At 40.3% G+C, this 13,676-nt stretch overlaps 1 protein-coding gene across 1 annotated transcript in view; it reads right to left on the reverse strand.

Annotated features, from left to right (window-relative positions):
- Window positions 1-13,676, reverse strand: part of col21a1 (collagen, type XXI, alpha 1) — a 474,425-nt gene that overhangs the window by 28,052 nt on the left and 432,697 nt on the right. The window contains exons 24-27 of the mRNA XM_087979161.1: window positions 10,625-10,657; window positions 10,371-10,517; window positions 10,232-10,286; window positions 8,173-8,382 (exon numbers count right to left, since the gene is read on the reverse strand). Coding sequence (XP_087835287.1) covers window positions 8,173-8,382; window positions 10,232-10,286; window positions 10,371-10,517; window positions 10,625-10,657 — 445 coding nt within the window. The remainder of the gene's footprint in view (window positions 1-8,172; window positions 8,383-10,231; window positions 10,287-10,370; window positions 10,518-10,624; window positions 10,658-13,676) is intronic.

Genomic DNA, 13,676 nt, shown 5'->3' on the forward strand with positions numbered 1-13,676 from the left:
AACAGTTTATTCAACACCATTTCCTGCCTAACATAAACTCCCTTCAGTTCATCCATTACCCTAGGTCCTTCAGCCACTATTACAGCTGGGAGATTGCTTCTGTCTTCCCCAATGAAGACAGATCCAAAATACCTATTTAACTCTTCTGCCATTTCCTTGTTCCCCAAAATAAATTCACCCATTTCTGACCTCAAGGGCACAATTTTAGTCTTAACCTTTTTTTTTACTTTTCACATACCTAAAAAAAAGCTTTCACTATCCTCCTTTATATTTTTGGCCAGTTTGTCTTTGTACCTCATTTTTTCTCAGCGTATTGCCTTTTTAGTTATCTTCTGTTGCTCTTTAAACGTTTCCCAGTCCTCTGGCTTCCCGCTCATCTTTGCTATGTTATACTTCACTTTTATCTTTACACAGCCCTTAACTCCCCTCATCAGCCACGGCAGCCCCGCCTCCCCTTATGATCTTTCTTCCTCTTTGGAATGAACTGATCCTGCACCTTCTGCATTATAACCAGAAATACCTGCCATCGTTGTTCCACTGCCATCCCTGCTAGGGTATTGAGCTATTGAACTTTGGCCCGCTCCTCTCTCATAGCTCCAAAGTTGCTTTTGTTCAACTGCTGTGAGGAGTTTGCACATTCTCCCCATGTCTGCGTGGGTTTCCTCCGGGTGCTCCGGTTTCCTCCCACAGTTCAAAGATGTGCAGGTTAGGTGAATTGGCCATGCTAAATTGCCCATAGTGTTAGCTGCATTAGTCAGAGGGCAATGGGTCTGGGTGCGTTACTCTTCGGAGGGTCGGTGTGGACTTGTTGAGCCGAAGAGCCTGTTTCCACGCTGTAGGGAATCTAATCTAATCTAATCTAATCTAATACTGACACTTCCGATTCTCCATTATTCCCCTCAAAACTTATCACATTATAATCATATTATGGGCAGAACCTACAAAGAGACTCTGGGAGGAGCTCTTCAACCACTGGGAGGAGGCATTACAGGAGGATTCTCACAATGTCCTTTCCTGTAGTGAACAGCAGTGAAATCTCTCTGTAATTTCCATAGTTGGACCTGTTCCCTTTCTTGGAGATGCTCATAATTATAGCATCTGAGATGTCCCAGCAAGCTCTCTTCCTTCCAGATGAGGGTGATGAGGTTGTAGATTTGTGACAAGAGTGTCTTTCTGCAATATGAGTAGTTCAGCGAGGATTTCAGCTGTGCTGGAGGCCTTGTTTCTCAGTTGTCAGATCGCTTTCTTGATCTCCTGCAGTTAGAGGTGTGTCGATAGAGTGATGGATGGTATATTGCGGGATGGTGTTTAAAACACCTGCATTGAGGGCTGTGTCTTGGTTGAGGAGATCCTCAAAACGCTCTGTCCAGTGGATGTTGACTGCCTATTGGTCTTTGATGAACAATTCTCCATTTTTGGTTCTCAGTGGAGTTGGTCCCTGGACTCTTGGACCATAGATGGTGTTGCCTGCACTAAAGAAGCATCCTACTTCATGGCTCTCCATGTATTGCTGAGTCTCCTGTGCTCTTTCCATCTACTATCTATTTTTTGGGTTACAGGTTCTTTGGGATGTGACCTCATTATATTGTTCAAGTTTGCATGTTCGCTGTTCTGGGAATTCTGGCAAAGGATGACCATGTCAAGGGTAATGTGGATGCTAGAATCCTACCCTCAAACATCCTTAAAGTAATAATATATCTCCATCAACACACCCCTAGTCCTTATAAAAGTGTTGAAAGTTGGCCCAAGTATTGAAAACATTTCAGGGAATCAGGTCTGAGTCGGGTCTAGTTCCTCAATTCAGCCTTCATACCAGCTGGCCATTTTGCCATTATGTTGTATTTAATGGCTTTACCAGTGAATTCTCAGATCTGGAATGAGGAAACTTCTGGATGGTGAGTCTCTCCTCACCTTAACAATACCTCCTGTGAGACAGAAACTGATTTATTTAGGTTTCTTTGTAACTTCCACCCTCAACCAACTAGATGATGTGGCAGGAGTCCATTAGAAGTTTACTCAGATTTTCAATATCTCCAAACTGTGCAACCTGAGCAAACAAAGTCAGTCATAATTACCTGCAGCCAAATAAAACAATTCCATATTCGACTATTTCCACTTATTTTTAGAAATATTTATGTCTTGAATTAAATGAGAGACAACAACACAGTTCTATATTATACCTTGATTATTACTTCAATGGCTATAAAGCACTTAGTTTCATTCTGAGGATGTGCAAGGTGCTATATCAATGCAAACTCTTTCTTTCTTATCAGTGTATCTCAGCCACCTCAGGTGGAATTCTCAACTCCCTTGAGCATATGGGCAATGGCAAGGAAGTTGGAAAAATACTGTGAAGTGGACAAATCAGATTCTTGCTGTTGAAAAAACATTTGGAGATTCCCCTTAATGTTTAAACTAAGAACCCTGATTTTCACTAGTTATTTACATTTAATTGTTAGCTAATTTTGCCTCATTGCTAGCAGATCCCAACTCTCCTCTCCTTTGCAAGAAACTAGAGGGTGTCAATTTCCGAGGGTGTCAATTCCTGACATGAAAGTCAGAGTAGTTATCCGGTGGCAGAAGCTCACCACTTGCATTTTTGGATTCTCAAAAAGCTTCATCTTCATTAGCAATTCCCTGGATGCTCACGGACACCGTTCTCTTCCTCTAGGCAAGTGGGCATTGCCAATCCATCAGTCTCACCACAAAGTCATGGCTGCCTTTGGAATCAAAGGACAATTACGACCTACATGCTTCTGCTAGATCACTTTGTCCGCAGGAACACATGCATCCCGTGTCGACACAGCATGCATCCTATGTCTCAACTTATTTTCTTGGCTGTGTCACTTGACATTTCCAAATGATTCACATTGCACATCCACATTTTGTGAAATGCTCTGCCAGTAAAAACAGAGCAGAGTCCAAATCTGCAAAATAAATATGAATGATTGGAACAGAATGATGTCACTAGCAGTACTGGTAGGGGTATTGCACATGCATATTTTGCACATGTTAACTGAGAGTGTTTTGAGGGTGTCAGTAATTTTCGCTTTAATTTTCTTTCTTCCTATGCACAGAACCTGTGTGTGCACAGCTTTGTGGGAATGTTGGCTAGCAGATTTATTCTCTACTTCCTCAGTACTCACTCACTTTACTTGAAAGCTGTCTATTTTTAAAAAAAATATTTTTTGTGTAGAGGAGTGGCGGGCAACCTATCATAGTTTAGACCAATGAATAGTCAAGGTGGTGGGATACTTTTTCCTGCATTGAGACAAAAGCAGGAACTTAGTATGATTGAAATGGATGGAAGACCAGTTACTTTCTCTCACATGAGCAGGAGAGCAGATAAGGTATCCTCAGTGAGTAGAAGAGAGCAGCAAGGGTGATTAGTTTGTGAGGATAAGTTGGGTGATATTGAGTGGCCATATGCATGGAGTACAGTGAATTGCAATCCATGGGATTTCATATGAGATGCGTGCAATCGCAGAGTTGGAGTGAGTGGTGGCCCACTGAGTATGGGGTAACAGAGGAAGACAAAGACAGCATAAACCATTTTGGAGCTCAGGGGATCTTTAACTGCATTGGGTTTTATCTGGGACATTCCATTGACATGGCTGCTACATTGATCCAGGCTGTCTGAGTGGTGTGGCTGCCTTTGCTGGTCAGCAGGAGAAAATATGGCCCTGGTTTCCACCACCCCATCCACAGTATAACAGTCCAAGATGACAAGGTGAAGGGAAGCTCATAGCTTGTAGCACATAAAGTGTTGTGGAGCTGAGATTTAAATATTATGCCAGTGGCATGAACCTTGGAAAGCGGTGAGTACTTCCGCCTGTCCTGTCACACGATTTCATGAGATGTGTAATTAATAATTAATGTTATTAAAATTATATGAGAAAAGTTTGCATGGGCCATGGTGGATCATCTGCATGAATCTCACCAAAAATAAATTTATCCAATGAATGAGAAAATTCAGCCCCTATTGTTGTTCTATTCTGTGGTTTAGTAAAGTATTTAGAGAAATCCTGAGAACAAATGTCTTGCTTCTTACAACAGAGGAAAAATATTGTGGATGCTGGAAATTTTTAAAAAGAAAGTGTTACAGAAATGCAACAGATCTGGCAGCATCTGCAGCGAAGATCAGCAAGGAGGGGACATGAAAGGTCCTTAGTTGGTAGGATTAGGGAAAACCCTAAGGCTTTCTATAGGTATGTCAGGAATAAAAGAATGACTAGGGTAGGAATAGGTCCAGTCAAGGATAGTAATGGGAAGTTGCGTGTGGAGGCTGAAGAGATTGGGGAGACACTGAATGAATACTTTTCATCAGTATTCAATCAGGAACAGGACATTGTTGTCAATGTGAATACTGAGTCACAATTAAGTAGAATGGATGGCTTTGAGGTATGTAGAGAAGAGGTATTGGAAATTCTGGAAAGGGTGAAAATAGATAAGTCCCCTGGGCCTGATGGCATTTATCCTAGGATTCTCTGGGAAGCAAGGAGGAGATTGCAGAGCCATTGGCCTTGATTTTTATGTCCTCGTTGTCTACAGGAGTAGTGACAGAAGATTGGAGGCTAGCAAATGTGGTTCCCTTGTTCAAGAAGGGGAGTAGGGATAACCCTAATAACTATAGGCCGGTGAGTCTCACTTCTGTTGTGGGCAAAATCTTAGAGAGAATTGTAAGGGATAGGATTTATGAACATCTGGATAGGAATAATGTGATCAAGGATAGTCAGCATGGTTTTGTGAAGGGCAGGTCGTACCTCACAAACGTTATTGAATTCTTTGAGAAGGTGACTAAGGAGGTGGACGAGGGGAAAGTGGTAGATGTGGTGTATATGGATTTTAGTAAGGTGTTTGATAAGGTTCCCCATGGTAGACTACTGCAAAAAATACGGAGGTATGGCATTGAGGGTGAGTTGGAGGTTTGGATTAGGAGTTGGCTGGCTGGAAGAAGACAGAGGGTAGTAGTTCATGGCAAAGGTTCATCTTGGAGTGCCGTCACTAGCGGTGTTCCGCAAGGATCTGTTTTGGGACCATTGCTGTTTGTTATTTTTATAAATGACCTGGAGGAGGGGTTAGAAGGTTGGGTGAGCAAGTTTGCGGATGATACGAAAGTCGGAGGAGTTGTAGACAGTGAGGAAGGATGTGGCAGGTTACAGCGGGATATAGATAAGCTGCAGAACTGGGCAGAAAGGTGGCAAATGGAGTTCAATGTAGCTAAGTGTGAGGTGATTCCCTTTGGTAAGAGTAACAAAAAGATGGGGTACTGGGCTAATGGTCGGATACTCGGTAGTGTGGATGAGCAGAGGGATCTTGGTGTCCATGTACACAGATCTTTGAAAGTTGCCACCCAGGTAAATAGTGCGGTGAAGAAGGCATATGGCGTACTGGCTTTTATTGGTAGAGGAATTGAGTTCCGGAGTACTGAGGTCATGTTGCAGTTGTAGAAGACTCTGGTGCGGTCGCATCTGGAGTATTGTGTGCAGTTTTGGTCCCCATACTATAGGAAGGATGTGGAGGCACTGGAACGGGTGCAGAGGAGGTTTACCAGGATGTTGCCTGGTATGGTAGAAAGATCGTATGAGGAAAGGCTGAGGCACTTGGGGTTGTTTTCATTGGAGAAAAGAAGATTTAGGGGTGACATGATAGAGGTGTACAAGATGATTAGGGGTTTAGATAGGGTCGACAGTGAGAATCTTTTTCCACGTATAGAGTCAGCTATTACAAGGGGGCATAGCTTTAAATTAAGGGGGGGTAGGTATAGGACAGATGTTAGGGGTAGGTTCTTTACTCAGCGAGTCGTGAGTTCATGGAATGCCCTGCCAGTAGCAGTGGTGGACTCTCCCTCATTATGGGCATTTAAGCGGGCATTGGATAGGCATATGGAGGATAGTGGGCTAGTGTAGGTTAGGTGGGCTTGGATCGGCGCAACATTGAGGGCCGAAGGGCCTGTACTGCGCTGTATTCTTCTATGTTCTATGTTCTATGAAACAAACAGAGTTAACGTTTCAATATGACTTTTCTTCTGAACCCTTGTGTTTTCCTACATGATGGTGCTATTAGACTCTGCACATGGACAGACAGATCTCCTCTCACAGATGTTAACAGGCAAGTTGTGCACAGGAAGACTTTACCACTGAAAGGTGTGCACTCAGGTCACTTCCAAACTGCAATTCCAAAGTAATAAATGAAGCAGAAAAATCAGACATATAGTCATGCCTGTGAACAACAAGGACAGCATGAACTCTTGGCACCCATCATTTGAAACTGCTTAACTGAACTGGCAAATTAAGTTATAAATTTGATCTTAACTGTGTCTGTCTGTCTGTGTGCAAAGGCTTCATGCTATCCTTGGATAATGAATTGTTCACAGGTATGACTATATGTCTATTTTTTCTGCTTCATTTAATATTTTGAAATAATAGTTTGGTGTGTTTTGGGGGATTGTGATCAAAGACGATTGGGTTTAAATCATAGATATAAATCAGAAAACCTTGTGGTGCTGCTCAGTCCTGTTATTGTTACACTATTAAGATTACATTTTTAAGTTTTGTTTAAGTTATAAACTTGATGTCTAAAATCTGTTGTTTGTAAAATCTTTCAGGAACAATTGGGCATTTTTTAGGGGAATTGAATATTTTAAATTCACTGTTCTCTGGCTGATTGGTTTGGTTTGCTAACAATGCATTGTAACACTAACATGCAAATTTCATTTTTATCCAAGTTGAAAACAAATACACTTACACATGACTGTTCTTGTAAAGTTCAGTATTGTTTTGAAGACGGTAAAAGATAAGGACATGGTAGGAGTCATAGTCCACAAAGGACCACAGGCATCTCTCTCCATTGGAGAGAGACAAGTGGTAGTGAGTAGCTTGAATTGAATCAAATTTATTGTCACATATACCAAGGCACAGTGAAAAGCTTTGTCTTGTGAGCAATATCGCCTAATTTCAATAATGAGTTCTTTGGTTTTGCTGGCATTGAGAGCTAGGTTATTCTCAGTGTACCATTTTTTCAGGTCTTCTACCTCCCATCTGTAGTCTGTTTCGTCGCCATTTGAGATTCGACCGACTATGATGACTTCATCAGCGAACTTGTAAATGGCATTAGTTTGGTATTTGGCGACGCAGTCATGGGTATACAGTGAGTACAGTAAGGGGCTCTAGTGTTGAGTGTTAGTGACGATGAAATATTGTCCTCAATCTTCACTGATTGTGGCCTGTGGGTCAGGAAACTGAGGATCCAGTTGCAGAGAGTGGGGCCTAGTCCGAGATCACTAAGTTTAGTAATCAGTCTAGAGGGGATAATAGGTTGAAGGCTGAACTGTACTCAATGAGTAGGATTCGTATGTAGCTGTTCTTGGTGTCAAGATGTTCTAAGGAGGAGTGAAGGGCAAGTGATATGGCATCTGACGTGGATCTGTTGATCCGACAGGCAAATTGGAGTGGGTCAAGAATAGTGGGGAGGCCTGGAGTTGATTAATGCCATGACCAGCCTTTCAAAGCATTTCATGAGCACCGAAGTTAGGGCCACTGGGCAGTAGTCATTGAGACATGCTGCTTAAGAGTAATGACTCCATGAGCAAAGGGTAAGGTGAGGAGCCAGAGAAGGACGAACTAGATAAGGACTCAAGAGAGGAAGAAATAGAAAAATATGTTGATAGAGTTAGATGAGTTATGATGTTAACACTGACATTGAGCAGTTATTTCTGTGCTGTAGACACAATTCTGTGCAATGTAAATTATAATCATCAAGACACAGGATTACTTTAATATCTCTGCTGTTTTTAAAATGGATGAAACATTTAAAAGGTTTGCTTGTGGTCTGAAGATGAGTGACTGGACTCAAACTCTTCACTGCTTTTTCTCTCCACAGATGCTACCAGGCCCGCTGAGTTTCTTCAGAAATACTACTTCTGTTTCAGATTTCCAACATCTGCACTTTTTTTGTTTTATTTTATGCTTGTGATCTTGTTCTTTTTGGCAATAACCAATAGTTTTTTTGTAATAATGTCCAGTTTGCATTTTTCATTCATTTTGAAGGAAAACACAGATTGAAATATGAGAATTTATTTGTGAAATGTGGACCTAACAAAAATAAAAGTGATGTATATGAATAATGAGTTGCATCTTAAATTGAATTCCAACGTATTTTTGTCAAACTCACCCATGAGTCCTTGAATGCCTGGAAGACCAGGTAAACCTAAATGACCTGGTTGACCTTGTTCACCATCCAAACCTGGGAAACCAGGTGGACCTTGAAGTCCAGGAAGTCCTGGTGGTCCTTGTGGCCCTGGTGGTCCAGGTGAACCCTTGCGTATCTGACAGTGCAAACAATTTTCATTCCTTTCGTTGCGCAAAACTGAAGGTAACTGGGCTAATATGGTTAAAAATATGGAATGAAAATGATAAATCAAGAATTAAATCAAACAATAATATTGATACACACACACATTTATACAGTACAGATAAGTAATTGTGTGATCCTGTGCTCCAACCGGGAACTGAAGAGTGCAGATTGGGAAATGCATACAATGATGGCTCCTTTTGTCCCAATCTTGCTTCGTATGAACATGGCTCACCATTCAGTTTGAGATATCAAGAAATCACTAAGTTAATGTGTAATCATCTTTAGCATCGCTGAAGTAAAATTATTCTTAATGTCAGTTTGGCTTAGTAAGTACCAGGCATGTCTAAGCTCTAAGGCTATTACTTTAGGCATGAGTATTGAATTAAGCACAAAAATAAAAAGCAACTCTTTAGTGCAGTACTGAAGGAGATTTGCATGGACAAAGGTAGACTCTGTTTGCTTAGTTGTGCTTAAAATAATCCACTGGCATTTTTCACAAAAATAGTGTTTTCTTGATGTTCTGGTCAACATTCTTCCCTCACCAAACAACAAACAAGTTAACATAATTAATTTGATGTTTGCTTATAACTGGTCAAAATGAAATGTTGTTAAAAATAATCTAAGGATTGGGAAGTTGATCCAAGATGGTATATCTGGTATGTTGTACTAGATGAGTAGTTCTAACTGAAATTGAGTTTGTTATTTCAGTTTCAATTTAACTTTCTGAACTTAGAGCTTTAAGAACTGTAAAGAAGCTGAAAATTATTCATCATTATCAGAAACTGCCTATTGGTTGCAGCTAATTATTATCTAGCTGTAAGGGATTGCTATAAGAGGCCTGGTTTCTGTGACTAGTAAGCAGCAAAAAAAATGATGTACTTCACTAGCTTTGGGACATCCTGAGATGATGAAAGACTTTACATGAATTTATGTTTTTCTTTTTCTTTCTGTAACTCCATCTATAAAATAAAGACTCAGCCTTTGCATATTGAAAAAAATCATCAAATTTAAATTACTTGTATATATTGTGATTTTCTCAAAAATGCAATTGCATTTGTCAAGCATGATCAATCCTTTATGAACCTCTGATGATTTACTCTGAATAACTCATGCCTAGTGTTCATGCTCATTTTAAAAAACTCTTTCATGGAGTGCGGGCATCTCAGGAAAGCCCAGCATATCTTGTCCATCTCTCATTTTCTTGAACTGAGCAGCTTGTTAGATCGTTTCAGAGGGCAGTTGAGAGTCAACCACACGATTGTGGATTTGGAGTCACACATAGGCCAAGCAAACAAGGATGGCAGATTACCTTCTCTAAATGGCATTAATGAACTTAATGGCTTTTAAAACTACTGATGTTAGTTGTTACATCTGCAATCAGTTTTCAATTCCACATTTACTACTGATACTAAATTCTACCAGCTACTGTGGTGAAATTCAAACCCAAGTCACCAGAGCGCTAGTCTTAGCTTCTCAATACTAGCCTAGCAATAACCTACTATTTCCTCCAGAATTTCAAGTAAACTATTATACAGCCACAACCAATAGAATCAAACTATCTTACAGTTTTCTAGATTAGCCTTTTTTTTAACCCTTTACATTTTAGAGGATCTAATATGTCATTCTGCATAATTCCTTTTCCCAAAAATTTCTTGAAAATTATATTCTTTATCTTTGCATTCTCCTACACAATGTGTTACAGAGTATGAAATCCTTAATTCCCGTCCACTTATATCTCCTTATATATTTCAACAAAAAATCTAGCACTGAATTCTTTCTTAATAAAAATAGCATGAATATAAATTGTTTTTCATTAAGAACATTTTAATTAACTTTAGATTATATTAAGTATGGAACAATTAACCCTTATACTCACTTCTTAGCACATCCATGCAAACCTGTCGGATGTACTCATCTGAAATGACTTTTCCCTATTAAAACAGTTTGGAATTAGGAATGAGTAACAGCATACTAAACGCTGAATTACATCAAAATAAAATCAGATGTACTCCTACTGAAATTCCTTCTGGACCGGGTGGTCCTGGTGGTCCTGAAAGCCCAGTCTTTCCTTTAGGCCCTGAATTCCCAGTTCTGCCAGGTAAACCAGGTTCACCCTTCTGACCTTTCATGCCTGCAGTGCCTGATGCTCCTGGTTCTCCAGGCTAGAAGAAAATGATGAAAAATAACAGAGATTGCATTGTAATCTATTAACATTTATAACATTTAAAAAATTATGAATTTCTTTGGGTAGCCTCTTTTGGCAGCCTACCTCTCCTTTTGATCCTGTTGAGCCTTTTGTCCCCTGAGAAAATAATTAAATTATCAGTGTACATAATTTAACAAGTAGACCCAAGTCAAAGAACAATCAAATTTGTGACCCCAGTCTGTGAAATGCAAATGGCCAAGCTTAAATATTGCAGTATCACTTTATGTACTGATTTAATGCAAATGACTTACTAATGTATTACCCAAAATTTAATTTATAACTTGGGAATAATATTGTCAGTTTAAGTTACAAGTGCCTTATGGCATGAGAACTGAAATGTGTGGTGTTAATAATCGTAATTTCAACTACTTATTATTGCACTAAAATTAGGGTTGGTTAGCTCAGTTGGCTGAACAACTGGTCTGTGATACAGAGTAACATGAACAGCATGGGTTCAATTTCTGCACCAGCTGAGGTTAGCCTGAAGGACTCTCCCCTCACTTGAGGCATGCTGACCGTCAGGTTAAACCACCACCAGTCATTTTTCTCTCTTATGAGAGCAGCCCTATGGTCTTGTAGGACTATGGAGACTTTACCTTTTATTGCACTAATCTATCAATTAATTTATGTTTCTCTATAAGGCCAATAACTTTGATAACATACTGGGAAAGCATTATTTTCTTTGAAAGACCTCCCAAAAAGCACATCATTATGAATGTTTTGACTTAATTTGGTAACTATTATTTTTGAGAATTCATTCCTCACTATTATGTCAACTGTGAGTGTGATTGCTTGATACAACTGAGAATACCCTTGTTAAATCAGACTGTCCTTCACTACAAATTCATGGCTGGATAGAAAACCAAAATTATTTTAAAGTGCAAAACTTAGTCATTTTCTTTGATATTTTGAAGATAGTTGGAAATAAATAAGCACATATCAAATAGTAGACAGAATTCAACATTATGAAAATAACTCAATCAGTTTGGACTTGAGAAAGACAAATCAGAATGTTTTCTTAATGATCAAAGATTGTGAGCCATGGAGGATCAAAGCATTTTGGGTGTCTATAAATATAAACTATTTAAAGCTAGTATGTAGGTACAAGAAGTAGTAAAAATGTATAACAGAATATTGGCCTCTTTCTCAATAGAATTGGAAAACAAAAATAAGAAATTGATGTTTCATTACACAAAGCATTGGTCAGACCTTTCATGGAGTAGTGGATTTAGTTTTGAAAAAATGAATTGAAGGAGACACAGCACACATTCACTAGAACTATAATTTCTAAGGAAATAAATTAAAAGGATTGCTATGCTCTTGAGTTTAGAATCAAGGTGATCGATTATACCAAAAATCAGCCAAGTGTCAATTTCAGGGAGTTGCATGGAGGATTTCTCTTTGAGAACTTGAGCAAGTTTCCTCAGGCTATTTTCCTCAGCCTGCTTAATTAACATCATTTCTATTGTTCCCCACTTGTACTGCCAGGCCCTCCTGAGTTTCCCAGAGCCAATTTTGATACAAAGTTGTGCACCAGGTCAAGTGCTGTCAGTCATGAACTGTCCTTTACATTTCCCATGTGTAAACTGCCCCAAAGGTGCTAAAGAAATGGAAATTCCCTCCTTTGCTGACATGGAACTGGAGATCCTGATTAATGAGGTGGTGCGGAGGAAGTCTGCCCTCTTTGCTCAGGGCCAGCAAAAGAGGCCACAACACAAATTGTGCCAACCTGGTCTGAATTTGTTACCAATATCTTTGCAATGTCCATGTTATGGAGAAGTGTTCAGCACAGCTGCAAGAAAGTTAATGACTTTGTGCGCTTCACAAGGGTAAATGCCAGCATTTTCTCTATGTAATCTCACATTCACTCTAACTTTGCTGATGCACTCAGCTCCCATCAAGGCACATAATCTACCTTAGTCACTATTGCATGCAACATCATTCCTCACTCACTCTCACTCACCTGAACCCCTCATACTAAGGCTTCTGTGTTGTCTACTCACTCGCCTGGGATGCCTCACCACACTTGCCCCAACAGCACCAGCATTAACAACTGTGCCAGCCTTATGCATCTCACCCAATTCAATCTTTTGTCTCATTCCAGGAGAAAACAATCTACTATTGGCTGAGGAAAGCCAAGACGGGTGATAGGATACCCAGCATCCCCTAGAAGGTCAGATCCTTACCTTAGTGGGAAAGGGTAGAGGTTGGCCCATGTGTTGATGTTGAGACCTCCATATCCCATCAACCAAGTAACAATTATTATTAAGTGCTGTGCTACTGTCCCATTAGTCCTCCAACTCTGGGGAAGAACCACAAATCTCACAGAGGGTGAATAGCCGGGTACCTCTACTAGCTCATATACAGATATTTTGGTTGATACATTGTGCAAATTACAGTTGAGACCACAGACTGGTGCCATACCTCCGTAAGCAGCAGATGAAGAAATGCCCCACATTGTTAGCACTCAGAGCAGTTCTGGAGGAACCTTCAGGAGGAAACCCTATGGAATTGGCCATAATGTCATCCAAATGCACAGGTATACACTCTAGCATCAGGCAAGTTTGTCAGAGGCACTGGATAAATTGACACAAAAATTGGAGGAATCTATTGAAGCTATTTGAATCATGCTACCTCTGACATGTGAGTATGTAGCTGTCTCCATGGAAAGGTTTTGGCAGGTTCAGTGCACGCAGTGAATGCTAGATATGTGTCAGACTATGGTGTAGGGGTGCAAGGGCATTTGGGTAGGACACACTTAACATGTTTAGCCAAATGCCCCTGAGGTAACCAGTACAGAACTCAAAGTCATGTCATGTACTCTCTTAATCAAAGCCAGAAATATGCCTAGTTCAATCGTCTCTCATCTTTATATGTTGAACTGCCCTTCTTGACAATTATTATCACCTCTCCATCCCAGCATACTGCCTCCAATCTCTACAATTGACTTCCCCTACCACAGATAACCCCCCCTTGACTGATATCTGTGCAGCTCCCTGACTGACATGCTGAGGATCTCCAGGCTGATTGAGCTGAACTTACAGGGCTGACAGTGGTCCACTCCCTAGACTGCGGAAGAGTGAATCCGCTTAATCAGGTCGCCTCAAACTGTAGT

This window comes from Chiloscyllium plagiosum, unplaced genomic scaffold (genome assembly GCF_037043375.1).
Source record: "Chiloscyllium plagiosum isolate Xiang-an unplaced genomic scaffold, Cpla_swu_hap1 HiC_scaffold_3, whole genome shotgun sequence".
Taxonomy (NCBI): Eukaryota; Metazoa; Chordata; class Chondrichthyes; order Orectolobiformes; family Hemiscylliidae; genus Chiloscyllium; species Chiloscyllium plagiosum.